The following is a 24,572-nucleotide window of genomic DNA, read 5'->3' as shown; positions in this document are numbered from 1 at the left end:
AGTGAAATAGCCCAGCCTTTGCGACTTAAAAAAAACCCAGCCTGTGCTGAGGCTCACGGCGGTAGGAGTAAAACAACTTTGCTCGTGTTCTTCAGTACTGGCATCAGTCCTGCCTACAGGCCTCCCCGGCTTCCTTCCCTCAGCCAAACATGACCACAGAACCAGGACTGCTCTCAATGCCATCGCCTCAATCCATCAGCGAAGACCTCAAAAGCCTGGCCCGAACCCAACCCACTGATGTAACGTGCCCACTGTTCAACGCACCAGCCTTTGGCGGCATTCATTTTCCCTTATTAAACTGTTCAATTTGATTGGTTAGTTGCATATTAGAGTAATTTGTAGAGATGTTTCAGGCTATACGGTGAACATACTGCATAACGCTGGAGAATATGACAGCGTGCCACCGTCAGGGAGCCTAACGTTATGATCATGGCACCTCAACATACAGCCAAATATGAAGTCACAGTCTTAGTCCTAGGAAAACAAGAACGCCCAGCCCTGATTGAAACATGCTGAGGGCACTAAAATCTTATTATTTAATTCCAAGACAATTCATTTAGCTTCTTTTTCGAACTTTTTATGATGGGTACTTAAGTAACACACGTAATATGCCACATAAAAATGTTCTCTTTTAAACGAATGTGGTTTACTCATCGAACACTAGGACAATTTCACATTGGCGGTAACACACTGTACCCGAGAATAATACCAAACACCCGTTAAGACACCAAACACACAAGTTTGGGCTCAGCAATGATGCATACATTGATCAAAAATGACTTTACATTGCTCCAAAAATTTTCTTTTGAACTTTATATCCTGAAAAAAGTACCAAATAGTAGCACAACTGTGCTTTGATTATAAGAAATGTTTCTTTAGCATTAAATCAGCATATTACAATGATGTCTGAAGGATCATGTGACACTGATGACTGGAGTACTGATTCTGAAAATTCAGCTTTTTAAAACATTAAAATAGAAATCACTTAAGTAACATAATGCCACATAAAAATGTTCTGTTTGAAATTTTAATGTTGTTTACTATAGAAGTTTGTTTCTGCCACTGAATAAAAAGTAAAAAAGGTAATTGTGACTTTTCCCGTAGTTGCAAGTTCTCGATTCTCACTTTTTTCTCAGAATTGCATGATGTAAACTTGCAATTGCAAGTTATAAAGTCAGAATTTGCGAGATATAAACTCGCAACTGTGAGACAAGTCAGAATTGTGAGATAAAAAGTCAGAATTGAGAAATAAATTCGCAATTGTGAGAAAAAAGTCAGAACTGTGAAAATTAATTGAGTTTATATCTCACAATTCTGACTTTTTCTCTCACAATTCTTTTTTCTTCACAATTGCAAATTTATTTCTCACAATTTGTACTTTTTTCTCGCAATTCTGACTTATCTCAATTCTTTTTTCTCACAATTGTGATAAAAAAAAAAAAAATCTCACAATTCTGAGGAAAAAAAAGGTCAGAATTGTGAAATAAAAAGTCGCAATTATCTTTTAAATTGTTTCATTCCATGGCGGAAACAAACTTTTATACTTAACTCATCGAGCACTAGGACAATTTCAATTTCACGCAATGAGAAACCAAACACTTTTTTGTTGTTTATAACGAGCTTTTATTTAAAAGCACATGTATTAGAGCTAAGTACATTTAGCAGAAAAAAAAACAAAAAACATTTTGCTATTATTTCTTTTGTACAAAATGAGACAATACAAAAATACTAATAGTGAATTTGATACAATTGTATGTGTTTTATTCAACGCTTATTAAAAACGTACTATCACAAATCTACAATATTTTAGTTACCTAAATACAAAAATCTGTCAATCAATGCTCATAAAAGCAGCACTTTGTAAATAACACAGGTCATGACACATTGCTTTTTAAATTCATAGTGGATATATCTAAACACGTTCAGAAATAATATCTTACATAGTTAATTTTAGTGATCTATACATTATTTATATATTTCTGAGAAAGAAATAAAACGGTTTGTTGAAATGATAGGACGGACTATACAATGGGAGGGATGTGCAACACATTTGGAGCTTGAGTTGTGTTGTATGGATGTGTTCTCTGTAAAAGTCAGGCAGTACTGTACAGCTGTTAGTGGGGACAGTAGACATCATCACGATAGGATCATCAAGGCTAAGAAAAGGCATTTAGAAAAGAAAAAAAAAAGTCCACAGTTTTCTTAAGTTTCTTCACATGGCAACGGCCAACTGCACCAGGACTGGCTGCGGAAACATATGCGACACATATAAACACGCAAACGTGAGACGGAGCGTCCTGCTGAGGGACCCCACATCCCCTTAACCCCGTCGGGGTTTGGGGCAGTTTGACTCTTGCCAGGACAGGCAGAGGGCACAGGTGGCATTATGGGTAAAAACACACAACTAGAGTTGAGTGATTATGCAGTTGGAAGGGAAAGAGATCAAACCAGCCAGCGGAAGAGGCTCGTTCCCAGTTCCAAAAATAATAAAAAAAAAAAAATAAAAATAAAAAAATGTGCCAGTGCAGTCGGTGGGAATCAATCCCAAAGACCGTGGTGGCGAGACACACCTCTACGCCATCCTCCCCAACGTCTAACCCCGCCCCCTGCGTTAGCTCTGACCAATCAGAAGACAGCGAGGCGGCACGGCTCAGCCACGCCCCCAGAGTTCGGGCATCGTGAAATCATTTACTAAAATAAAAATCTATTTGAAATCAGTCTTTATCTAAAAAAAAGTCCCGTACCCACCCACCCACCATTTAAAACCCGTTAAAATGCAGTTAGGCCACTGTTCGGGTAGCGAAGATCAGCTTTGATGGGTGTTGATCTCGTGTACGGACCTTCATCAAGCTTCTCAAAGCTACACTTCTCAGATAGCGAGTGGTGACATTTAACAACGAACTTGGATATAGTGCTATAAGTTATTCTTCTTTATATTGTTAATATATCTGTGCTAATTACATCGCAGGTAAAACTAATCATTCCTATTCATAAGGAATTTGTTGTCCTATGCGGTTACTGAAAGGCCACAGAGACAATAGAAAGAGACGGTCGGAAAGAGAGAAGCGCTGGTCACGTGACCAGCCTCACATTCACTCTCTCCTTCCTTTCGTTGTCATTCATTTACGCATTTCTGTGTATTACTTTCGTCGATGGGCCGGTTTGCCCGAGCTGAATTCATTCTCCGCAACAAATCGCGCAATATTTTGAGGGAGAAATCACTTTTTCGTTAGCTTCGTGTCCGTTTTGCCTTTCGGATTGGGCTCTAGGATAGTGAGGTCTTTATAAATTCATAATAAGAGTCAATAGGATTGTCTCTGTCCTGTCCCTACATTCTACTGTCAGATGAGAGAGAGGAGGTGTCAGCTAGGCCGTAGCTCCTCTGTCACAGGTGGCTGTTCTGGTTTCTTCATGGGATGGGGGAGGGGGTGAGGGATGGGGAGACTTCAGACGGATCCTCCCGTTCCCCCCTCCTACACCATGTTGTGATGGTTGTTCCTCTCTATGATGTCAGAAGAGGGGAGGAGCTCTTTCTTGATTGGCGAGGGAGGTGGAGTGGCAGCCTTGGCTTTGGGTTTGAAGAGGTCCGATACATAAAAGGCCTAGAAGAAGAGAAAGAAAAAGAGAGTTAGACCATTTATTTGAGAAACAAACTATTTCCAGAAAACTACGAATGCAAATCAAGTCACGTTATCCACAGAATATGATTGTAATACACCAAAAAGGGTATTATTGGAGAATCGGCTCCTTTTAAAGGGGACCTATTATGCAAAATTCACTCTTATAAGGTGTTTGAACAGAGATGTGTGTCCGCAGTGTGTGAGAACCACCAGCCTATAATGGTAAAAATAATGTACGCTCACATTTTCTTTTCGTAATTGCTATAAATCAACAGCAGTCTCTTCAAAACTAGCTGATTCAGATAAATTTCATTTACGAAGGAAATCGGTAAAGTAATACGTTTGTGCCGATCATTTTGCGCCGGACTGCTTCACAAACGAGGGTCTTTTCAACACTGGATTTCACAAAGGTTGATTTTGAAACATATAAGGTTGAACACAAGTTTCTGACATTTTCAGTGCGTGAGATTGACCTGTTTTGTTGTTGCTGGTATGCCGGAGCATGCGCTCTTGAAGCTCCACCCTCTTTTTGAAAGCAGGCCGGGAGCACCAGCTCGTTTGCATTTAAAGGGACACACACAAAAACGACACATTTTGCTCACCTCCAAAAAGTAGCAATTTTAACATGCTATAAAACATATGATCTGTGGGGTATTTGAGCTGAAACTTCACATACACAGAGACTTATTTTACATCTTGTAAAAAGGGGCATAATAGGTCCCTTTAAATTCATGAGTGTGAATTTGAGGAAACTGGGGATCTTTTTTCTATTCTTGTCTATAAAATAGCATTTACCAAGTTTGATTAAGAAATAATATTTATATTACTATGGTTCACAAGTTTGGGGTCGGTAAGACCCCATTTTTTAAAAATGTTTTTGAAATACCGTTATACTCATCAAGGCTGTGTTTATTGCATTTATTAGATCGAAATACAGTAAAAAAAAGTAATATTGTGAAATATTAGAATTTAAAAATAACTTTTCTACGTATATTTATATAGTTGTATTAAACACATTAAGAACATTTAAAGACATTTAAACTTTTTAAACATTTTTACACTTTAAAACAAGGCTTTTTTTAAATTACACACTCCTTTGAATTTCATTTTTTTTTTTTTTTGCTTTATTTAAATCAATTTCTAATTGCAATTGTAGACCTCTCGCTACAAAACTCTATTAAAGTTCAAGAATTTAATTGGAATTAAAAAAAAAAGGCAGTATAATTTTAGTTCTTAAGGGCACACAATGTGTGTGTGTGTGTGTGTGTGTGTGTGAGTGTTTTTTTTTTTTTTTTGGCTGGTTTAATTAGAAAAAGGAAATCGATGATATCCTTAGCAACAGTCTTAAAATAGGGCATGAGTAATTGCAATATAGCGGCATTAAACTTCACAGTTACCCCTATTCAGGCGCATATTTTGGAAGCATTGTTGCGTGTTCCACTGGCCACAAATGAGCATTATGGCTTTTGAAATGTCAGATGATATAAAGGCTGGCAATTCATCGCCTGTGACACACGGATGTGTATGAAGTCACACACTGATAAGAGCGGTCAACGCCTTGAGTCAGTAGTAAAGATAAAGAGGAAACCCCTCAGTTCTTTTGTTTCAGTCTTCGACTGTGAGGGAGTGGGAAGTGAAGTCAGTATTAATGGTCTCACTTGGCGTGGGAAGAACTTTGTTGTCAAGGAGAGATGCCCGACAACCTTCTCTTTACTTCCTAATGACATCACTGGCAAAACAGGAAACCGGGGAGGGGAAGAACGGAAGTGTGCCCTTGGCATTAGACAAGGCTTGCACCCAATGGATTTACAAAGAGCTGAAAATATACAAGTCTGAGTCACGGGCCTTTCATGCCAAAGACGGGATGCTTTCACGGTAATGTAGGCATAGGAGAGGCCTACGGGATATCTAGCCGTCTACACACCATGAATGTTACTGAAGCATGCAGAACAGCTGAGCTGGACGGCAGCAGCATGGAATCACCGATTCCAGAAAGCCTGCCAATGCGTAAACACACGCTATTTATGAGTGTGTGAAGAGTATGGGGCCAGTGTGTGACAGGAAAAGAGGTCAGTGTTTGGGGTAGCTAACAGCTAAATTGTCCTGACACGTTTCAGGCGCTGCCGTCAGCCGCAGAGGCGCACTGCCCTTGGGCGATGCCAAGGGGTAAAAAAAAAAAAAAAAAAGCACACATAGACTTGCACACAGAGTAAAAAAAAAAAAAAAAAAGGATTTCCTATTTGGTTATATGAGTGACAGGCCTGAGAAATATGCTGTGACTATCAACAGGTTAAGTGTGTGTGTGGAAAGAGATAGAAAGTGAACAGCAAGCCTCAGAGAGCCCATCAGAGTTCTGGAATCATCTTTCCAGCAGCTGTTTCTTGCATATCCTCTCAGTGAAAGACGCTATGATCACATACAAAGAGAGCTTTATCCAAAGGTTACGGCGGATGAGTTCATCCTATAGGGCCTCCTGTGAGCGTCTTAGGCCCATATGAATGAAAGCATGCCAGAAAGATCATGACATTTCCAGAGTGACCTTTACACCGCACTGGAATGACATCAGGAAACTGGATCTAGAACCTCTGCTTTTTTGCAATTAGGAAGGATTTCAATACAAGAAGAAGTATGGCTAATATATGGCTTTTCAAAGGCAAGTGCATATTTGTATATATAATGCAAAATTTATGCACTAAAATGTAATTTACAGAAAAAAAAAAAAAAAACAGAAAAATCATTTTCATGATTTATCACAACATTTCTTCTTTTGTCAAATAAACTTAATTTGGTAATAATTAATTTGGTTCAGATAACAATATTTTGAGTTTCTGATTAAACCAATCATCATTTGGCTTTCTCTTTTAACATCTGTATTATCATATTGGTTATCAGTACATTTTAAGGTAAAAAGAAAACAGCTCAAGTAGATTGGTATCCTAACCTTACATCACTTAATGACATATACAAAGTTGTAAAATATACAGAAACCAATTAGCAAACCTTTAATACCTGAAAATTTTATCAAATTAAAAATTGTAGCAATTAGAATGTGTGTGTGTTTTTTTTTTAAATGTTGTTATATTTCTCGAAATTCTCTAAAACTATTTAAAAACTGTTACACAGGGCTGACACAAGGCTTCTGCCGATTAGATTGTATTCTCTCCAAATTAGATTGTATGTAATTATGTTATCACATTTGCCATCAGCATGGCATTCAGCGGTACTGTCCAACATGACTCAAGAGTCGTCTCTCACAACAGTCTGCTTGATGCACTGCAAGCTCTGACCTGTAATCACAGGCAGCCAATGAACCTGTGTCACGGGGTGAGTGCTTCCTGTGTCACGGCCCTCTGTCTGAAAGTGTTCTTCCATTGTGTTCAAATGCTCAGTCAGCACCAGGAAGCTGTTTTGCGTGTTTATCTAAGCCTGTGTATGTGTGTTGACTTTATTGTGGTACCAATAACTGCATATAAAGGAAGAATTAATACGCATCTTAAGGGTCTGTTACTGCAGCATATTATACACTTCTGTGCACATTCTTCTTACTATTGCATTAGTCTAAATGTACATGCAATTGATTCTATTTTTTTCTTGATCCAAAAACCATTAATTTACATTAATAAATCTCAGGAGTGATATAAGCAAGTAGTGCTGTCAAATCGATATGCAAGACTTAAAAAAGTGATTGTGTTTTTGTTTGTATACCTTTAAGACATCTACTATATACGTAATGACTCTTGTTATGATTGGCAATATGTTAAAGAGCTCACGGATGTGATGGCACACCCATTTTTGGACTGGGAAGAGTGCTTTGTCTTTTTTGACAAAAATCCAACAAGATCAAAATCGTGTTTTCTATGACACATTCTCTTTAAATTTTAACATGTGTGAAAACACTAGGGCGTCAAGTAGCCTAATGTACTATTTTAGTCTCCATCTCTGTATTATATCGTATTAAAGTGGTTTGACATCATCTACATGGCAAACTGCTCCACCCCGGCACTCTAACAGACATTCTCTTAATCAGACAGGAAATGACACCAAACAATTTGTCACCATCCAACAATTGCCACAGAGTGAAGATCAACATAATGTAAACAATTATTTTGGATCCAAGAGCTGCGAGGACTCACCAACTCTATCCAAACTAGTTTCAAATGAACCTCACTGAACTTCTGCTGATGGCTTTATGGAATTAAACAGGTTCATAGATGTCTTGGGTGTGTACACTTGTGTGTGGTCTTCCATTGGTTTGGGTGTGCCTGATCCTAAAAGTGCCAAACACACATGATTATGTGTGAGAGTGTGTTGCTTATGTTATGCATGTGTCTTAAATTGTAGTTTCAGGCACTGAGCCACATCTGCATAATAATTGAGGAGACCAAGTTGTGTTTTGGCTGCTCGCTCTCCGGCATAACATTAGTAAAGTTTAATAACACTGTTAAAATTTCCTTTCTTTCTACACACAACCACACTATTTTCGATTTGAGATGGCCTCCATTACCATGGCTACGAGAGTGCTGTGGTGGCCAATGGAAAAAAAAAGAAAAGTAGTAGTCAAGCTCAGGCCTGACATAAGGGAGAGAGTGATAGGATATCGGGACAACCATCATGCCACCCAAGCCAAACCAGAAGCACTTAGCTATGGACTGTTATCGCAGGAGGACTTGGGAGTCCGGAATATTGAAGATGACCCTCTGTGCTCTTGAGGAACGGTGGGATACTGTTGGCCATGAACTGTTGTGATGTGAGAACTCGAAGGGTGCTGTGTATATAGAGAAAGAGTGGGAAGAGGAAAAGGCTGTTTGAGCGCTGGCCTCCAGCTGTTTCCACCCTTGTCTAGTCCTGCAGGAAACACCTCTGCAACTGAGCCTCTGCAAGCAGCCAACCTCTCACACTCTCTCCATCCATGTCAGCAGCTTAGAAAGCGGGCAGTGTTTGATGACATGAACAAACAGCTCATGCCACTCTCCAACAGGAAGAACTGGAGGATGTGGCCACAGTCAAGAGCCCAAAAGACAAAGAAGGAAAAAGTGGTTTCTGAAGTCTGAATCTCAAGGGTTCTTTTAGTTAAGTATCAGACTTTTAAACGTATGCCAGGCTGCCTGACTTCAGCAATTGTAATGGTAGTTAATCTTGCCAAAATTTCTGATACAAACCAGGCCTGAGTATAAGGAACTGGGATTTATAAGATGTTGAACGAAACTGATGGCCTAGTTAGCATTGTGCTGATTGAAGTTTCGAGTTTCCCTTGCATGATACATCGACAGACTGACATTAATTACTGTTCTGTGATCAGTTCTCTGTGGGCATCACAGTCTAACAGCACCATGTGACTTGATCCTCTTTAATATGGAACATGCGGTAAGTCTGTAATCAGCTTTTGCAATATGGCCAAAACTAACCAAGACCTGTAACTTTCCACAGTTTCTTTGAAGCCAGCCAGTTGGACACCAACCCAGAGCACTTACAACCTTTAAACGTCTTTAAACACAACCCCCTTGAGCAGTAATCAGCACCTACAGCCAAGCTTAGGAGAAATGTTTCACCACCCAACCATGGACTGTCAGAGACTACTAGGTGAGAAGTTCGTAGCCTACGTAGCCTACGGTGCAAAACCAATGCGTGATGTATGGGGACATAACTTTGGCATGTTACCATTTGTCAGTTTCTTCTAAAGACATGTACCTTGCTTTACCTCTATAGGCTCCATCTGAGCTTTGGTTATTAGAGATACTCTAATTGGGCCTCTAAAGTGTTCACAGATGGGGAGCAGAACAGATTCCAAATGTAGGCTCATTAAAAACCAAGTACATGGGCGCCTTGATCTGTATTGAAAGGGATCTCATTTCTGCTCTCTTTTATTTGTACTTATCTGCTATTCACATTGGGAAGAAACTTCTCTAGGTTTCAAAGACTATATCCTACACCTTGAACCTGAAGGGCTCAAAGACAATCAAGACCATCAGAAGCTGATGGTTTATTCAAGCAAAACAAGACTGTTTAACTAAAAAGGTTCTTCTTAAATGAAGTTATTAAAGTCCTGGCGAATGCCTAAAACTACTCTTGGAAAAACTGAAATGCCAATAAATAAAGACAAGAGCCAACTGAAAAGTGAACCACACAGGTTCAGAAAATTCAAAGACTGACGATTAAATGTGTTGGAGGTTCATGATACCATTAGAATGATGGTTTGGCCAACATCTGTGTACCATAAAAACTGTGCTCTGTCACAGCCAATTAAACTGAAGAAAGACACTCCTAGGGCATTCTGGGAATTGTATTGTGATGTATGAGAAACACAACTCAATATTTCAATTCCAACACTAACAATTTAGATATTTTTCTTTCAGTTGTAGTAATAATTAAGATGGGGTGATATCTAGGGCAAGAGGTCTTGGTCTCTTGCCCAACCAACCCCCACCCCATCTTATGGGTCTCAAATATTTTCGCCGTCCCCTTTATGATACAGATAACATCCTGTTTCTCAAAATAATTAATCAACATGGTTATTTCTCTTGTAGAGAAAAGGTTTCCTCTCTATGTAGGTTCAGTTCCCCAGACTCAATTTTCCAAAACACAATCCAGTAAATCCAGCAAAGTAAAGCTTTGCTTACTGCAGGGAAAGTTTGGCACCAAACAAAAGTGACATTTGCCACAATTATGAAGTGTAAAATTCCTTTTTCCACAACCCCCCTCCTTCTCCTTTCATTTGAAAGTTGGTAATGGTGCAATTGAGGCAATATGCTCTGCATTAGTAAGAAAAAGATTATGCTTCACTGTGATGGATGAGTAATTTTGTGGATGGGGGCGAAAAACAGAGAGGGTGGAGTCTGGAGAATGTTGTGGTCTAGTTCAAGATATTCCAGATCCCCTTCCGACCTCAAACTCTGGATGGTGTTCTGTCTTCACTTCACTCAAAAGACACCAGATGAAGTGTGTTCTTAATGGTTCTTTTGACAAAGTTATGTGATAAATCTGTCTCTAGTTGAGTTACAAACATACTAAAGAACTATCAAACTATACCGACATAAAATAAAAACATTTTTATGTTTCAAAGTGAAGTATGTAAACAGGAAAACATGCTATGATGTCAAACTTTGGCGGGTTGATAATTGCCAGCACATTTTCGAAAGTAAAGTTTAATTATTTCTGGTGTTAACGCTGTGTAAAAAGTGCTTGTTTACTAATTTTAGAAAAGAATTCCAGATGTTTTGATGACAAAGAGATCAAGGCCAGTGGTTATCAAATGTAATAAAAGTAGGAAATTTTTCTAGATACTTTCCCACCAATATTTATACTTTCCAACCAATAAATACAAATTCTAGATTGGCTCCACAACAGCCTCATGTCTCCTTAAAGATACCAAACCTTATTTGGAACCTGAAGTGGATCTAATGAATGAAATATAAAGATGTACTCACTATGCAGTAGGCCACCAGGGCTCCCTGGACAAAGCCAGCTAAGACATCAGTCGGGTGGTGCTTGTGATCAGAGACGCGTGATAAGCCGGTGTAGAAGGCCATCATCAGCAAGGTGAACTGGAGGAGGGGCCTCAGGAGACGGGCTCCTCGCCACGTGAACCGAGACTGCAGGTAGAACTAAAGAAAAAGAGACGGAAAGCAATTTAAACAATGGCAACATTTGTAGAACTTGTGTTTAGATAACATAATAGCTAAAAAGGTAGAGAAATGAGAGAAAACCAAAGGAAGGTGAAGAAAAAGTATGCAAGGGGTGGAGCTGAGAATGGGAAAAGGAAAAATTGAAGTTTAACTCCACTGAAAAAAAAAAAAAAAAAAACTAGGGATGTGGTCTCTCTTTTTCTAGTCACCTAAATCCAAGGACCCCTTATAGAGTTTGCTTTCTGCGAACAGGAAGACACATTAGGGTAAGAAAACAAATGAAGTGAGGGTTACAAAGACAAGGGGAGGATGGGGGTCAGGAGGACAAACTGTTGACGACGCTCCGGCAGCCCATCAGTCCTGAAACCCTTCAAACTGGGTCAGTCAAGGACCCTGTACTCATCACCCTCCCTTAATCATCCATCATCACACGAGAAGGAAAACTTCCATTACGATCGAAACCACAGCAGACAACAGAAATCTCAAAACACACCCTTACTCACAGACATTAACAAATACATGTAAACACACTTGCACACACTTAGACGAGGGCCCAAAACGATCTGTTAGACAAAACAAATAGCCATCTTGAGTTTTGAGCTTCCAAACAAAGGTGTGTACAAGGTCATGTCTGCTTTCCTGAACAGCTTTCTCCTCACTTCGAAGGCATTGTGTGCATACAAAGGAAGGAATCCCTCCCTGAGGATGTTTGGGAGTTGGAGTTTCCTTACTGAATGAAGTTCTCAGATGATGCTAGGATGGGTGTGCCTGAACAAGCAGACTAACAGCTCATCTTCGCAAATGCACTTTTGATAAATGATTGGAGTTATTCGCAGACACCAAAGGTGATGTGTATTTAACTAGGCCGAAGATTACAAGCTCCAAATATGTAGGCAGTAAGACTGGAGATAAATAGAGACCTCTTCAATCATTTCAATTGATCTTATCTCGTAAAAACATCCCCTCGAACGGAAGGATGGTAGAAAGATAAGCATCTGTGGGTGTTTATATGTGGCTCAAATCAACTGGAATCAACATATGGCCTGCTGTCTCATTATTTCAATTTACATTGTGGCCCAAGGCAGGAAGTACTTAGAAATATGCTGAGAGAAAACTTTCAGTCATTTTGCTTGATTCAGCAATCATTTCTCTCTCTCACGCTACTGTATATGAGCTGTTGGGTTAAATAGAAGAGCTAGATGTTGCACATGAAATGGAGATGTGTGCTTGATTATATGGCTAAAGTTCATCTGAGGCCAAAGACAAACAAATAAATTTATACTCATGTTAATTTTGGTCTGGCTTGGCCTCAGTGTTGGCAGCAATGAGTGAATTTCTAACCAAGGAGCAATTTTAACCACAGACATTCATACACTTGGCATTCCTATCCCTAAAAAAGTTCCTGCAGAGAACTTACAAACAAGCATGTCAATAATGTCTTTGATCAGGCCATTTAAATGCAATGGAATGTTCTTCAACCGCAGATCTGTGGCTAACGGAGACAGAGGTCTGCCTGTGTCTGTCAGAGACTCACTAACATGAATGCAAATAAAAAACATTACAAAAGTGAATCAATAAATTAGAATTGTTCAAATGAAGAACATCCATCTGCATGAGTAATCCCTGAGTTTTTTTCTTCCCTTTTTATCAAAATGAGAATTACCCCATGATTTCCGCACCCTCAAGCCATTCTAGGCGTATAAGACTTTCTTCTTTCTGATGAACACAATCAGAGTTATATTAATAAATATCCTGATGTGTCCAAGCTTTATAATGGCAGTGAACGGGGACAACGAGTTTGAAGCTCAAGAAAGTGCCTAGATTAAAAATATACTCCAAACGGCTCATGGGGGGTCAAATCGATGTGTTTGTGTAGGAAAAATATCCATATTTAACAAGATATATAGTAAAATATCTAGCTTCTGCCAGACAGTCTTCCGTATTCAACTTAGGAAGAAAGTGTAATGCCTCTCGCAGTTCAAAACGCTTACGCTACGTCCTACGCCTTCCCAATTCAACTTACGAAAAAAGCATAACTAAGGCCTTTATTAACCCCCGGAGCCATGTGGAGTACGTTTATGACTAATAATAGACTTAATAGACTTAAATATCTAATCCTTTAAGGTGTTTCTCACACATCACAGATGACAAATTGAGAACATAATTTTCTGTTTATTGTTCGATTTATTTCTTCCAGGTTTTTTCATCATCTTCCAGGGTGTTTCATCTAAATGAACATAACAAATAGATAAAATAGCAGTTTGGTTCTCCAAAATTAAAGAATTGAGTGCCTTAGAGACAACATTGACATTCTCATGCTCTCTTTCGCTCCAACAGCAAATGTTGCACAATGCAGCACAAAGCGTGGAATGTTATTGTCGTTTCACTTGAAAAAGTGGCCACAACACAAACAAGGCAACCAGGGCCTCTGGATGACATCTGCCATATGCTCATTTACACACATGAGGGGTGGAAAAGAATTCACGGTTACATATTTGTGTTCAGTGGTTACATATCGTTCAAAAGTTTGGGGTCAATGAGAATTTTCAATATTTTTGAAAGAACCAAGGTGATCAAAAATACAGTATATTTTCACAAATACTGTGATCATAATTTTAAATAACTGTTTTCTATTTGAATGCATTGATAATGTAATTTATTCCTGTGATAGCAAAGCTGAATTTATACCAGCCAATACCTTCATAAATCATTCTAATATGCTGATTTGGTGCTCATTTCTTATTATCCAACTCCTTTGTAAAGGAGCATATTAATACAAATATTACCAAATTATGCATTCAACTTTATTCGATTAAGTACATTTCCAAATAATCATAACATAAAAAAGTAAATTAAATAATTAAAAAAAGCTTTACAGAGCATGTAAGTGCTTGAAAGCATCTGCTATTGTTATGTTTTCTTTGTATCAGCACTTGCGACATCCCTAATATAAATCTTTTCTACACTAAAACAGCAAAGAGAGAGTTCTGGTATATGTTGGACTGTGAGAGGTCATGGAGGGGTGACGTTTGACACACAGGGAGTCCTGCTGACGCTCATCTCTAAAGCTGTAAGCCAGCATGTCTGAGTTTGGAGATGTAGAGATGAGCTCTGTGACTTCTCCAAACTCTTAAAGTGGCTCTGTCCCTCAGGGCGAGAGCGGGGTCCTCTCCACACGTAGGCATCCAAGAGCTGATAAGAGCAGCAAAGCCTGAGGACCATCAGGGCTCAGATACAGTCCACCAAATCTGCTTCTTAGTGTCTTGCTATCAGAGCTCAGATAAGCCAAACGTGCCACAGACGTTGCGATTAGAGACGATGGTGTGTATATGGCTCTCTCATCTCTGTGCTTTGTGAGGTGGTGGCAGCAGGAGTGGCAGACGGTGTGATCTTAGATTCCTCAGCGACATCCAAACCCAAAACACAAACACACGCCCTGTGCCCACATGAGAAGTAACACAGCCTTGCGCTGATAACATGATCCGTCCTACTACAGTCTCCATTCAGTCCCTTCCCTGCAGGCGATCTGGGTCTTACCATCAGATCTGATACAGAGGTATCAAATGGGACAATAGAAAAGATCCTGGTGGGCTATTAAAGGATTAGTTCCCAAAAAATCTGTAATTTACACACATTCATGTTGTTCAAAAAAAGGAGAGGAAGGAGTTCTTAAATTTGTTCATCATAAAGCGATCATCTTTAACACACTTGGATTTCAGTTTGTTGTAATTGCATGGAAAAGAGTGTGTTCACCTATTGACTTCTTCAGGTCAAGCAGCCACAAAATGGCATGTTCAGTCCGACTTGGGATGGGAAACAGAAAAAGCTAGATGTGGTGCAATAAATCATGCTAGCTTAACAAAAAAGGTGATTGTGAAAAAAAACTCCACTTACTTTGAAATATTTTGATAGGAAAGGCAGGTCTTTTTCATGCCACTGTGCATGGTTTTCTGGGTCATTCTAAAGTATATTTGCACAGTTCTGGTAGAAAACAGTCATACTTCCCCACTGAAACCTTCTCTATCCTGACCTCAGGTCCAAAAATATTACAGCGAAGCCAATGCAGCTAATGACCACAACTTACAGAGAAATAAGCCTGAAACAGCAGGTACTGCATGTCAAAAATCCTCTGTGTGGGTTTGTGCTTGTTTCTACTCTTCCTGTCATCTTGCATCATTCATCGCCTGTTCAATGCTCGGTCACTATGGCAAACTTGAGATTCACGTGTCACCATGCGGTCTGAGAAGTGCAGTGACGCCACGGCCAAACCAGAACTCATGGACTTTGAGTGTGAAGGTCATAGAGAGGCTAGGAAATAACCAGCTTGCTGCCCACAAAATACCCACATGCACTTGCTCTCCAGAACAAACTGATATGCTGATCCAACTCAATGAGCACATGAGGTTGACCAGCCACTCTGGTATTGAGCTGCATGGATATTGTGGTGCACTAATGGTGCTTTTCCACTGCATGGTACGGCTCGGTACGGCTCGCTTTGGTGTTTTTCCTCTGCATGGTACGGCTCACTTTTTTGCCGCTTTTTCACTGCACGGTACGGCTCGGTAAAGCTCGCTTAAATAGTACCACCTTGGTTGAGGTTCCAAGCCAGCTGTACCAATACTAAAATGTGACGTGAAAACACAGCAGATCACTGATTGGTCAAAGAGAACTGTCAGTAGCAGCGTCACTGGCAGCAGTAGAGGTGTCGCAACTATAACGATCAGTGTTTAATCCCACCCACTTTGAAGCCGGTACTGCAGTGGAAAAACAATCTGAGCCAAATCGAGCCGAGCTGTGCCAAACGGAGTCGTACCACGCAGTGGAAAAGTGCCATAAGACCCCATTCAACTGCATAACCATGTAGTACTAGCAGACACCTAAGAAGCAAAGCTCCACTCATTCAGTTTTAATCTCACTCACTGGCTTCTCTGCAGGATGATGCAGACTGCAGACAAAATTCTATAAGAAAGAAAAGTCTGTGCGATGTGTCCTGCACTACCTTGATCCTCCAGTAGTTGGCGTTAAAAACAGTTGCACTGCTTAATATTTTTGTGCTAACTTGGATAGAATGTTTTTTTAGGATTATTTGACGAATATAAAGTTTAAAAGAACAGAATATTGCAACTTTATAAAATTACTTTACAGTCACTTCTGATCAATTTAATGCATCCTCCCTAAACAAAAGTATACATTTAAAAACAAAACAAAACAAAACAAAAAAAACAGACTTTTGAACGTTAGTGTAAAAAAATTATAATTTAACTAACTTAAACACCTCTGATTGGCTATAGTGTTAATGTGCTCAACAGATATGTCTGTGATTGGCTACAATGATCATGTTGTAAATAGACATCTCTGATGCTCTTCACAGAGTGCTTACACAGATACACATGGGAGCGTTTGAAAGTAGGCATCTATTAGCGGATCCAATCACAGACATATCTGTTGAGCACGTGAACACAATGGCCAATCACAGGCGTTTAAGGTAGTCAGAATCCACTCAACAGCACTCAAAATGCTACGGGGAAATGCTGGTATTGTCACATTTTTAAAATTTCAGTAACATCTTGGTACCGAACTTTTGACTTAAAACTATGGGGGGAAAAATGTGCAGACATAATGCAAATCTTGGTTACTATGTAATGATTATGGTACATGTTCATAAGAAACATCAAAAAAAGTGAGATAAAGTTATTAAAACGTGTCACTGACAAAACAGGTGTGGGTTCTGCCTTGAGGTACTGTGTCATAATGATTCATTCGCCAATTTGGTGAGAACAAAGCTTTGACCTGGGTTACGTTTGTGCAAATAAAAGGGGATCACAAGACTGGTGTGAGCTCTCATTATGACTTCAGCGTCTGACCCATGAAGCATGACAGCTAGACTGAGATAATTACAGAGAGCGAGGCCAGGAACGCTCCAGTCAATAAGACGGTATCGCTCGATTTGTCTAGTCAGAGAAAACTTTTTTTCACTTGTTTCTCTCGTTCTTCAGTTTTATTCAGCTCTGTAATTCTGCCTATCATGCTTTGCTCTTTGATATCTCAGAGCATTCTTGTCTTGTTTCTAACTCTGAAGGCCAAGAGCGCAAGAGCAGATGGTAAAATAATCTTAGAGATTCACCCTGCAACATAATAGAGTGCAACAGTGCCTGCCCTTTTTTTCAGCGGCGCTGGTTCTGGATGTTTTTTTTTGTTTTTTTTTTCACTTTTCCCATAGGGATTTTAAAATAGTCTTAGTTAAAGAATTATAAGCCAATCGGCTATGAGGTGAAAAACAACACTACGAACTTTGATTTGAAGCAAAAAAGTTATTGCAAATCGGACAAAAAGACAAAGGTACAAGACTGTGCACTGTGTGAAGAAATATAAAACTAATTATAGTTTACAAATATAGATTTATATATATATATATATATATATATATATATATATATATATATATATATATATACATACATACATACACACACAATCTATTTTAAGTATATTGCAAAATATGCATATAACATTTCAGTATTTTGAGTGGAGTGGTCAGAGCTAATGAGCTATTTTAGAGTATTGTTTTTTTCAACTCTCCGATTGATGTAATTTTTCTGTATAGCATCATGGGTAATGTATATTTTCACCAGGAATTCTGCTGTTAAATGCGATTATTTTCAAAATAAGCTGAATTACTGCTGGCTGACAGCTTCAGCGGAAGCAAATACCATGGATTAACAACCTCACAGCTCACAGTAGGTCTGTCTTTAAAGGTTTCTAAGTTATTGTTCAAAATCAATTTCCTTATGGAGAAAATGAATGGAGTTTTTACTTCTGTAACCCAAATGTTGCACTCTATAGTCTATTCACATATTCACATATTATAATGGAGTTTGACTAAACTTTGGCTGTGCAAAATCTGGCCAAGGTTTCTAATAACAACAATTTGCCCCTCAGAGACAAATCCATGGTTTAAAATCAAGATGATAATTCAGACCTAAAATTGCCAAGTGACTACAAGACATGCTGATAGTTTTCAGGAAGAAGGTTTTCTGGAAGAACTCTGGAAATTCAGCTTTTTAGGATCCTGTTTTTTCTGGATGCTTGCTTTTCGCCATGAATAATGATGTGGAACACTGGCTGACATCTCTCCTACCTTCTGGCTAATCGTGATAGTTTAAAATACATCGGGTTTATGTGTAAAAACCGATTGCTTTAGTCACAAAACACTCAACAGTACCTGCCTGGGGTCTGGTTCTTAAGGTACTGTTTCCTCTTGTATAGGAAGTGTTCAGGTCAGTGTTTCGGGCGTCAGGCCCAGCTGTCAAAATCACACATTAATTTAATGGCTGTTTTGAGAGAATTAGAACGAACCCTGCATGAGTTTTAACAGACTTGTGGCCTCAAACACACATATTCTCTATCACCCTCCTGATTCCATCTTTGCCTATTCTCAAATAATCTCTCAAAACACTGAGAATGAACATCTGGCCACCTCCATTAGCAGAGCGGCTCCACCTCCTGCCATCTGAAAGAGTGAAAGGTGGAGGGGCCCATGGAGATGCTGATGATTAAGATGCAGGAAGAAAGGAGGAGATAATAGTGTGGGGCCTTGCGTGTGAAAGGGAGAAAGTTTGAAGCCTTTGAAAGAGGCTTTACATACAGTGAGAGACTCCGGGAGGCTGAGTGAAATCTGGCTTTGTGTGTATGTAAAGCTATATTGGGGATTCTGCATAATTAGGACCAAAAAAGTGTGTGACCCATTCGAAAAGAGAATAAAAATAAAGCATAAGGGATGAGAGAGAAATAAAGGAAAACTTCAGAGAGAAAGGAAGTCTATACAGCTGCACAAATAAAAACAGGTGGAGTGTGTCCATCCGGGGGATGAACAAGGAAAATAAGAGTGACCCACATTTCAGAGTCACACAGAGGAGGGTGAGGGGCGATAGAGGGTCCCTGTTTCATACTAGACATAACAGTCATGAATGAACGGCTTTTTAGTAAATCAACAGAACTATGACAGAGTAAGAGCACCACACAGTGCATGTACTTACAGCCAGGTACAGCATGGTATACATTGAAAATGAAGCATGTCCAGAAAAGAAGGATTTCCTATAAAGGGAGGGGAAAAAAAGAGCATTTAATCAAAATGCTCATTTTAATTTTAAAATAAATACATAAATGCAATTTATTCCTGTGAAGTAGGCTGTCAAATCGATTAATCGCGATTAACCAGATCTAATATAAGAGTTTGTGTTTATATTATATATATATATATATATATACACATACTCCAGTCATCAGTGTCACAGAAATCATTGTAAAATGCTGATTTGCTACTTAAGAAACATTTAATATTATCAACGTTGAAAACAGTTGTACTGCTTAATATTTCTGTGGAAACTGAGATTTTTTTTTTATTTTTTTATTCAAAAGAGCATTTTTTTAAAAATATATGACATTTCTTGCTTTAGCAGAATTTTTCATCAAAAGCAAGGGAACAGTAATATTAAAAGTGATATATAGTTGTAAGCCCATGTGCATCATGTGAGTGCTGAATATATCTCACCTGGCCTCTTGTACTTTGCTGGCATCTCCACGGCATACGTATTGAGTAATATATCCCAGAGAGCAGTTGATGCTAGAGTAGTCAGGCTGACAAACGTCTAGAAAGTGCGGCCTCATCCGGCCAACAGAGACCTTGGCGATGTCTGTGAATGATTGGCTGACGGCGCAGCCGAAGATGAACACACCCACTTGTCTGTAAAGGGTGGAGACATATGGGTTTCCCACGAAAGATTTGGAGCCCTGGTTCAGGTAATGGATCCTGTAGCATTCGCCAATCACAATCTAGAGAACGGTTCATTTACAATGAAAAAATAATTACTGACAGCTGAGATTAAAACTACACATGGTTTCTGTTCCAAAACCTAGTGAAGAGACCATCACATGTATCCTTCATGAAAAGCCAATCCAATAATGGATTGTGTAAAGAAAACTGAAAAAAAAAAAAAAAAAAAAGTGAAAAAAAAAATTACTCCAAGATGGTAGATGAGAAGAGATATCGATTATGAATATATTTTATCAATACTCAAATCTATCAATAAAATTGTTCAGTGTAATTTAAAAAAACACATTTGTGTGTTTATGTATTCTTATGCTTATTAGAGCATCAAAACTTAGCTTAACAACATGCTAATGACAAACTCTATTAAAATCAACTGACAATGATTCGAGACAATCTTGTGACGCTCAGAGTTGCTGCCTATGTATAGTGTTGCAAACCGCTCACTTATCAGGTTCCATGTTGGTTAGGATACCTAAATAGGCACTAGAAAGTGAGGCGGTTCACTAGGTTTTGGAACAGAGCTGTTAACATTATAAAATGATGGTGAATTTGTGAAGTCACACCGCAAACTAGTGTTGTCAAAAGTACAGACTTTGGTACCAAGTCAGTACTGAAATTTTAAAAATGTGACGATAGCAGCATTTTCCTCCTAGCATTTTGAGCGCTATTGGAGCGTTTGAAAGCAGGCGTCTATCAGCGGATATATTAGATCCGCCGATAGACACCTGCTTTCAAATGTTCCTGTGTATCTGTGTAAGCGCTCGGTGAAGAGCGTCAAATATGTCTATTTACAACGTTTTTGAAGCGTTGATCACTGTAGCCAATCACAGCCATATCTGTTGAGTGCATGAACACAATGGCCAATCAGAGGTGTTCAAGAATCTGCTCAAAATGCTAGATGGAAATGCTGGTATCCTCACATTTTTTTACATTTCAGTACCAACTTGGTACCGAAGTCGGTACTTTTGACAACACTACCACAAACATGTCACTGTATAATATCACAAGATTTCAGTGGTCAGGTCATGGGCATGCAGGGTGAGGTTAGACGAACATGCAAGTGAGCGATCAGTTAGGAAAGCACATTTATCCAAAAAGCAAGAAGAAATGAGTGAAAGAAAGGAGGGAACGACAAAACGAGTAACATGATTTATGACTGAGCATGGCCTGCCCGTTGCTGGTGATATTTTAATGATATGGAACATATTATGTTTCTAAAGGTTATGGCTTTCATATGAGCAGTTAGAGCATGGGATTTTAAAACGGAGGTCTGCACCATTTGAAACCAGTAGGACATAAATTAGAGCAGAGAGGCGTGGGCTATGAAGTACATAAACCATGCCTTAATGAGATATTTACTATCTCTCTCTCTTGTTCCCTCTGTTCTCTCTTGAAACTGTTGTGGAACGCTGTTGTGTTGGTAATGAAGAGTGGGGCTGCCTTCCCTGAGGCCTAACCAAACTAGGACTAGAGACACGGCTAATTAACTACAGCTGTGTGAAGGGTGCCAACAATAAATATATATATATATATATATATATGTGTGTGTGTTTGTGTGTCTGTGTGCGCACAGTCCTTGTTTAAATCAGGAGAATTGCTGAGCATGGGAACATGTCTACTCCAGACAGCGAGGCACGCATGTCTCCATATGGGATCTCCATGGAGTCATGGTTTGGTTTTATGCCAGTGTTCAGGGGCTCGTACTTCAAGAGCACTTTCCTCATCTCCACCACTTTATTCCACATGGGGCTTGTCTGGCATGTTGAATTTTTGTTTTGAGACAGTGTTTTGAAATTTCACAAGAGCTAAAAATAATAGTGTTATCTGGTTTGACTGTATTCTTTCTTGTTCTTCGTCTAACATGTGTCCTGCAGGTGATTAGGTTCGTTTGTTAGAGGTTAACCCTTCGCCAGCTGTCACAAAGGCTGTGGATGTCTACTAATTCAACACCTCAGCAGCTGTAGGGTAGTTTATTCTCTTATCCAGATGGATCTACACTCAGTTTTGTGAGGCTTTTAAGGAAGTTTTTCCATTTTATTTAGCTTTATTTTACTCATTTTTGGGGTTCAAATTCATTTCACTAAAGGACAGGGTCAAGAACATATCCTGCTCTTTTTTCCAAGAAATAACAATCTATAAATATGACAAAATAAGATAAATATGCAGAATTGGGAATTTTTATTTATTTTTGCATTTTGATATTATTTTCATGACAATTTAACATATTTCCACCCAAATTCTCATTACAATAGTAAACTTCAAGGTAAAATGTCTGGACGGGTTTACAGCAATAAAAATTCAGTTTTCTGTTTCCATCATGCCAGCGACACTTTAGGAAAATTTATATTTTTTAAAAAAAAGTCATTTTTTTGACAAAAAAAAAAAATATTGTCAAAATTGTCATTATCAGTCAAAATGCAAAAAATCCTTTTTCTAGACAATTTTATTAGGCAATATATATTTTTTTTATATTTAAAAATATATTTCAAATGACTCAATTGTTTTGTAATTAAAATGGTAAATTTCATATATAAATTGATGAACTTTTTAAACTCTTCCCTTGTGAAAAAGAAGTGCGCTTAATTTTATTGAACAACTTGTTGTGTACTTCAACTCTTAAAAGTATATTTAAAAAAAAAAAAAAAAAAAAAAAAAAAAAACTGTACTTGCAGTTCCATTCAGTTCACATAAGTATATTCTTTTAAAGAATATTTTTCCATAATAAGCACTTTTTTTAAAGATATGCTAAAGTGTATTTCTTTTTCACAAGGGCTGTATTATTGCTTTTAAACATTTTTAACAGTATTTTCGCATTGCTGTTTTTGAGAATTACTTTTCTAAGAAAAAAGTCAAACACAAAAAGAGCAATGCATCACAAAACATGCAGACAAAAGAAGACGGAACAGAAAAAAAAAAAGAGAGAACGAGACTGAGACAGAAAGAGAGATAGAGATAGCCCTGACCATGATGAATCCCTTGATGTTGAGTTATTCAAATATTTTAAATGAGAAGATGGGATGGGGTGGACTGGTTAATGGATTTAAAGAGGATTATGGGTAGGATTATTTGCTATAAAGTCACCATTTATTTCTACAGTTATTCTACTGATCTAATAGGGGATGAGGGATGTAGATGGGAAGTTTATGTGAATCAGTGGTAGATTTATATGAATATATATAAGAGAATAACTTACAGAGAGGATGGCAATTAGAATGCCAGCGGCACAGAGCACGGCATCGCTTATGGTGTCCCCGTTTTTATACGGGTACTGGATGGACTGGTCACTGCAGTAAAACCCGCGATGGTACGGCTTGATTGTGCTAGTTTCAATTATCAGGAAAGGCAGGCCAGCTACAGCGAAACACACACACACACACACACACACACACACACATACATAGAGAGAGAGAGACAGAAGGGGGGAGAGAGAGAAAGAGAGAGAGATTTAAGGTCAGTCACAGAAAGACACACGCAGGTAGCGGCACAGCACAGCACATCACAGCACACGGCAACCGAGGATTATGGGAAATACCAGGCAGGGGAGGGGGGTCTGACATGGTAGCTCAGTTTCTGAGAGAGAGTGAATGGCTACATATAGTTAATGCCTATGATTGGTACAATGCACTAGCAGTTTCTGCTACATAACAGCTATAAACTATAATGAATCTCTCAAAAGACTTGATTTCCCATGCAGTCGCCCCACTCGCCTGGCCCCATGTCCCCTGTCTGAGGCCCCTCTGTGGGGCACTTACGCTGGCAATGGGCAGAAGGAGGCCCACGGCTGTCAGCACAGAAGACGGCACAGTGCTGCTTTTATAGGCGTAGCGGATACTGTCGTCCGCGCAGTAGAACCCACGCTGGTACGGCTGCACTGTCGATTTATGCAACACCATCGAGGGCAGCATGACTACGCAAAAAACACACACAGACCCCATAGGGCGTGTCATGATACACACTTACCTGAGAGGGCAGGGATGTTTCACATTACTCATGAAGCGTAATATATTGTAAAAAATACACTGCAAAATCAGTATTAGTTTTTTTTTTATGTTGTTGTTTTGTTTTTTTGCAAATTGGCGATTTTCTTTTCTTAAAGCATATTAATATATAAAAAAGAATGCTTAAAAAAATGCCAGTGGAGTTGGACAAATAAACTTAAGATATATTCTTTGAGAACGGGTCCGAAAACTAAATATTGCATCTCAAGTAAACTGATCTTGTTTTAAGGATTTTTAGATATTTTTATTGTAAAAATTATAAAAAAAAAAATACTGATTGCAATGTAAAAAGCATGAAAACGAAATGCAAAAAGCCTTAAAACTGAGCAGCATTTGATGTTAATGGAACAGGATGACTAAAAAACTGATGAAATGAATTGTTAACTAAAATCGAGACCAACAGGCAAACTAGGAAGTTCTTCTAGCCTTTATCTAATCTTCTAAACAAAGCATTAGCTTAAAGTGCTGCTACTACAAGAGCCGTGTACACAAAACCTCACAG

At 38.8% G+C, this 24,572-nt stretch overlaps 1 protein-coding gene across 2 annotated transcripts in view; it reads right to left on the bottom strand.

Moving 5' to 3' along the window:
- Window positions 1-1,606: 1,606 nt before the first annotated feature.
- Window positions 1,607-24,572, bottom strand: part of plpp3 (phospholipid phosphatase 3) — a 43,502-nt gene continuing 20,536 nt past the window's right edge. Inside the window, exons 2-6 of one of the 2 annotated variants that reach the window (XM_048208610.1) lie at window positions 23,825-23,979; window positions 19,794-20,074; window positions 19,279-19,336; window positions 11,045-11,221; window positions 1,607-3,602 (exon numbers count right to left, since the gene is read on the bottom strand). In XM_048208610.1, the coding sequence (XP_048064567.1) occupies window positions 3,474-3,602; window positions 11,045-11,221; window positions 19,279-19,336; window positions 19,794-20,074; window positions 23,825-23,979 (800 nt within the window). In that variant the 3' untranslated portion in view covers window positions 1,607-3,473. Of the gene's footprint in view, window positions 3,603-11,044; window positions 11,222-19,278; window positions 19,337-19,793; window positions 20,075-23,265; window positions 23,424-23,824; window positions 23,980-24,572 lie in introns of both variants that reach the window. The other variant, XM_048208609.1, reaches the window with a different exon arrangement.

The sequence above is a fragment of the Megalobrama amblycephala genome, linkage group LG11 (genome assembly GCF_018812025.1).
Source record: "Megalobrama amblycephala isolate DHTTF-2021 linkage group LG11, ASM1881202v1, whole genome shotgun sequence".
Classification (NCBI taxonomy): Eukaryota; Metazoa; Chordata; class Actinopteri; order Cypriniformes; family Xenocyprididae; genus Megalobrama; species Megalobrama amblycephala.
This window is presented reverse-complemented; position numbering and strand designations above follow the sequence as displayed.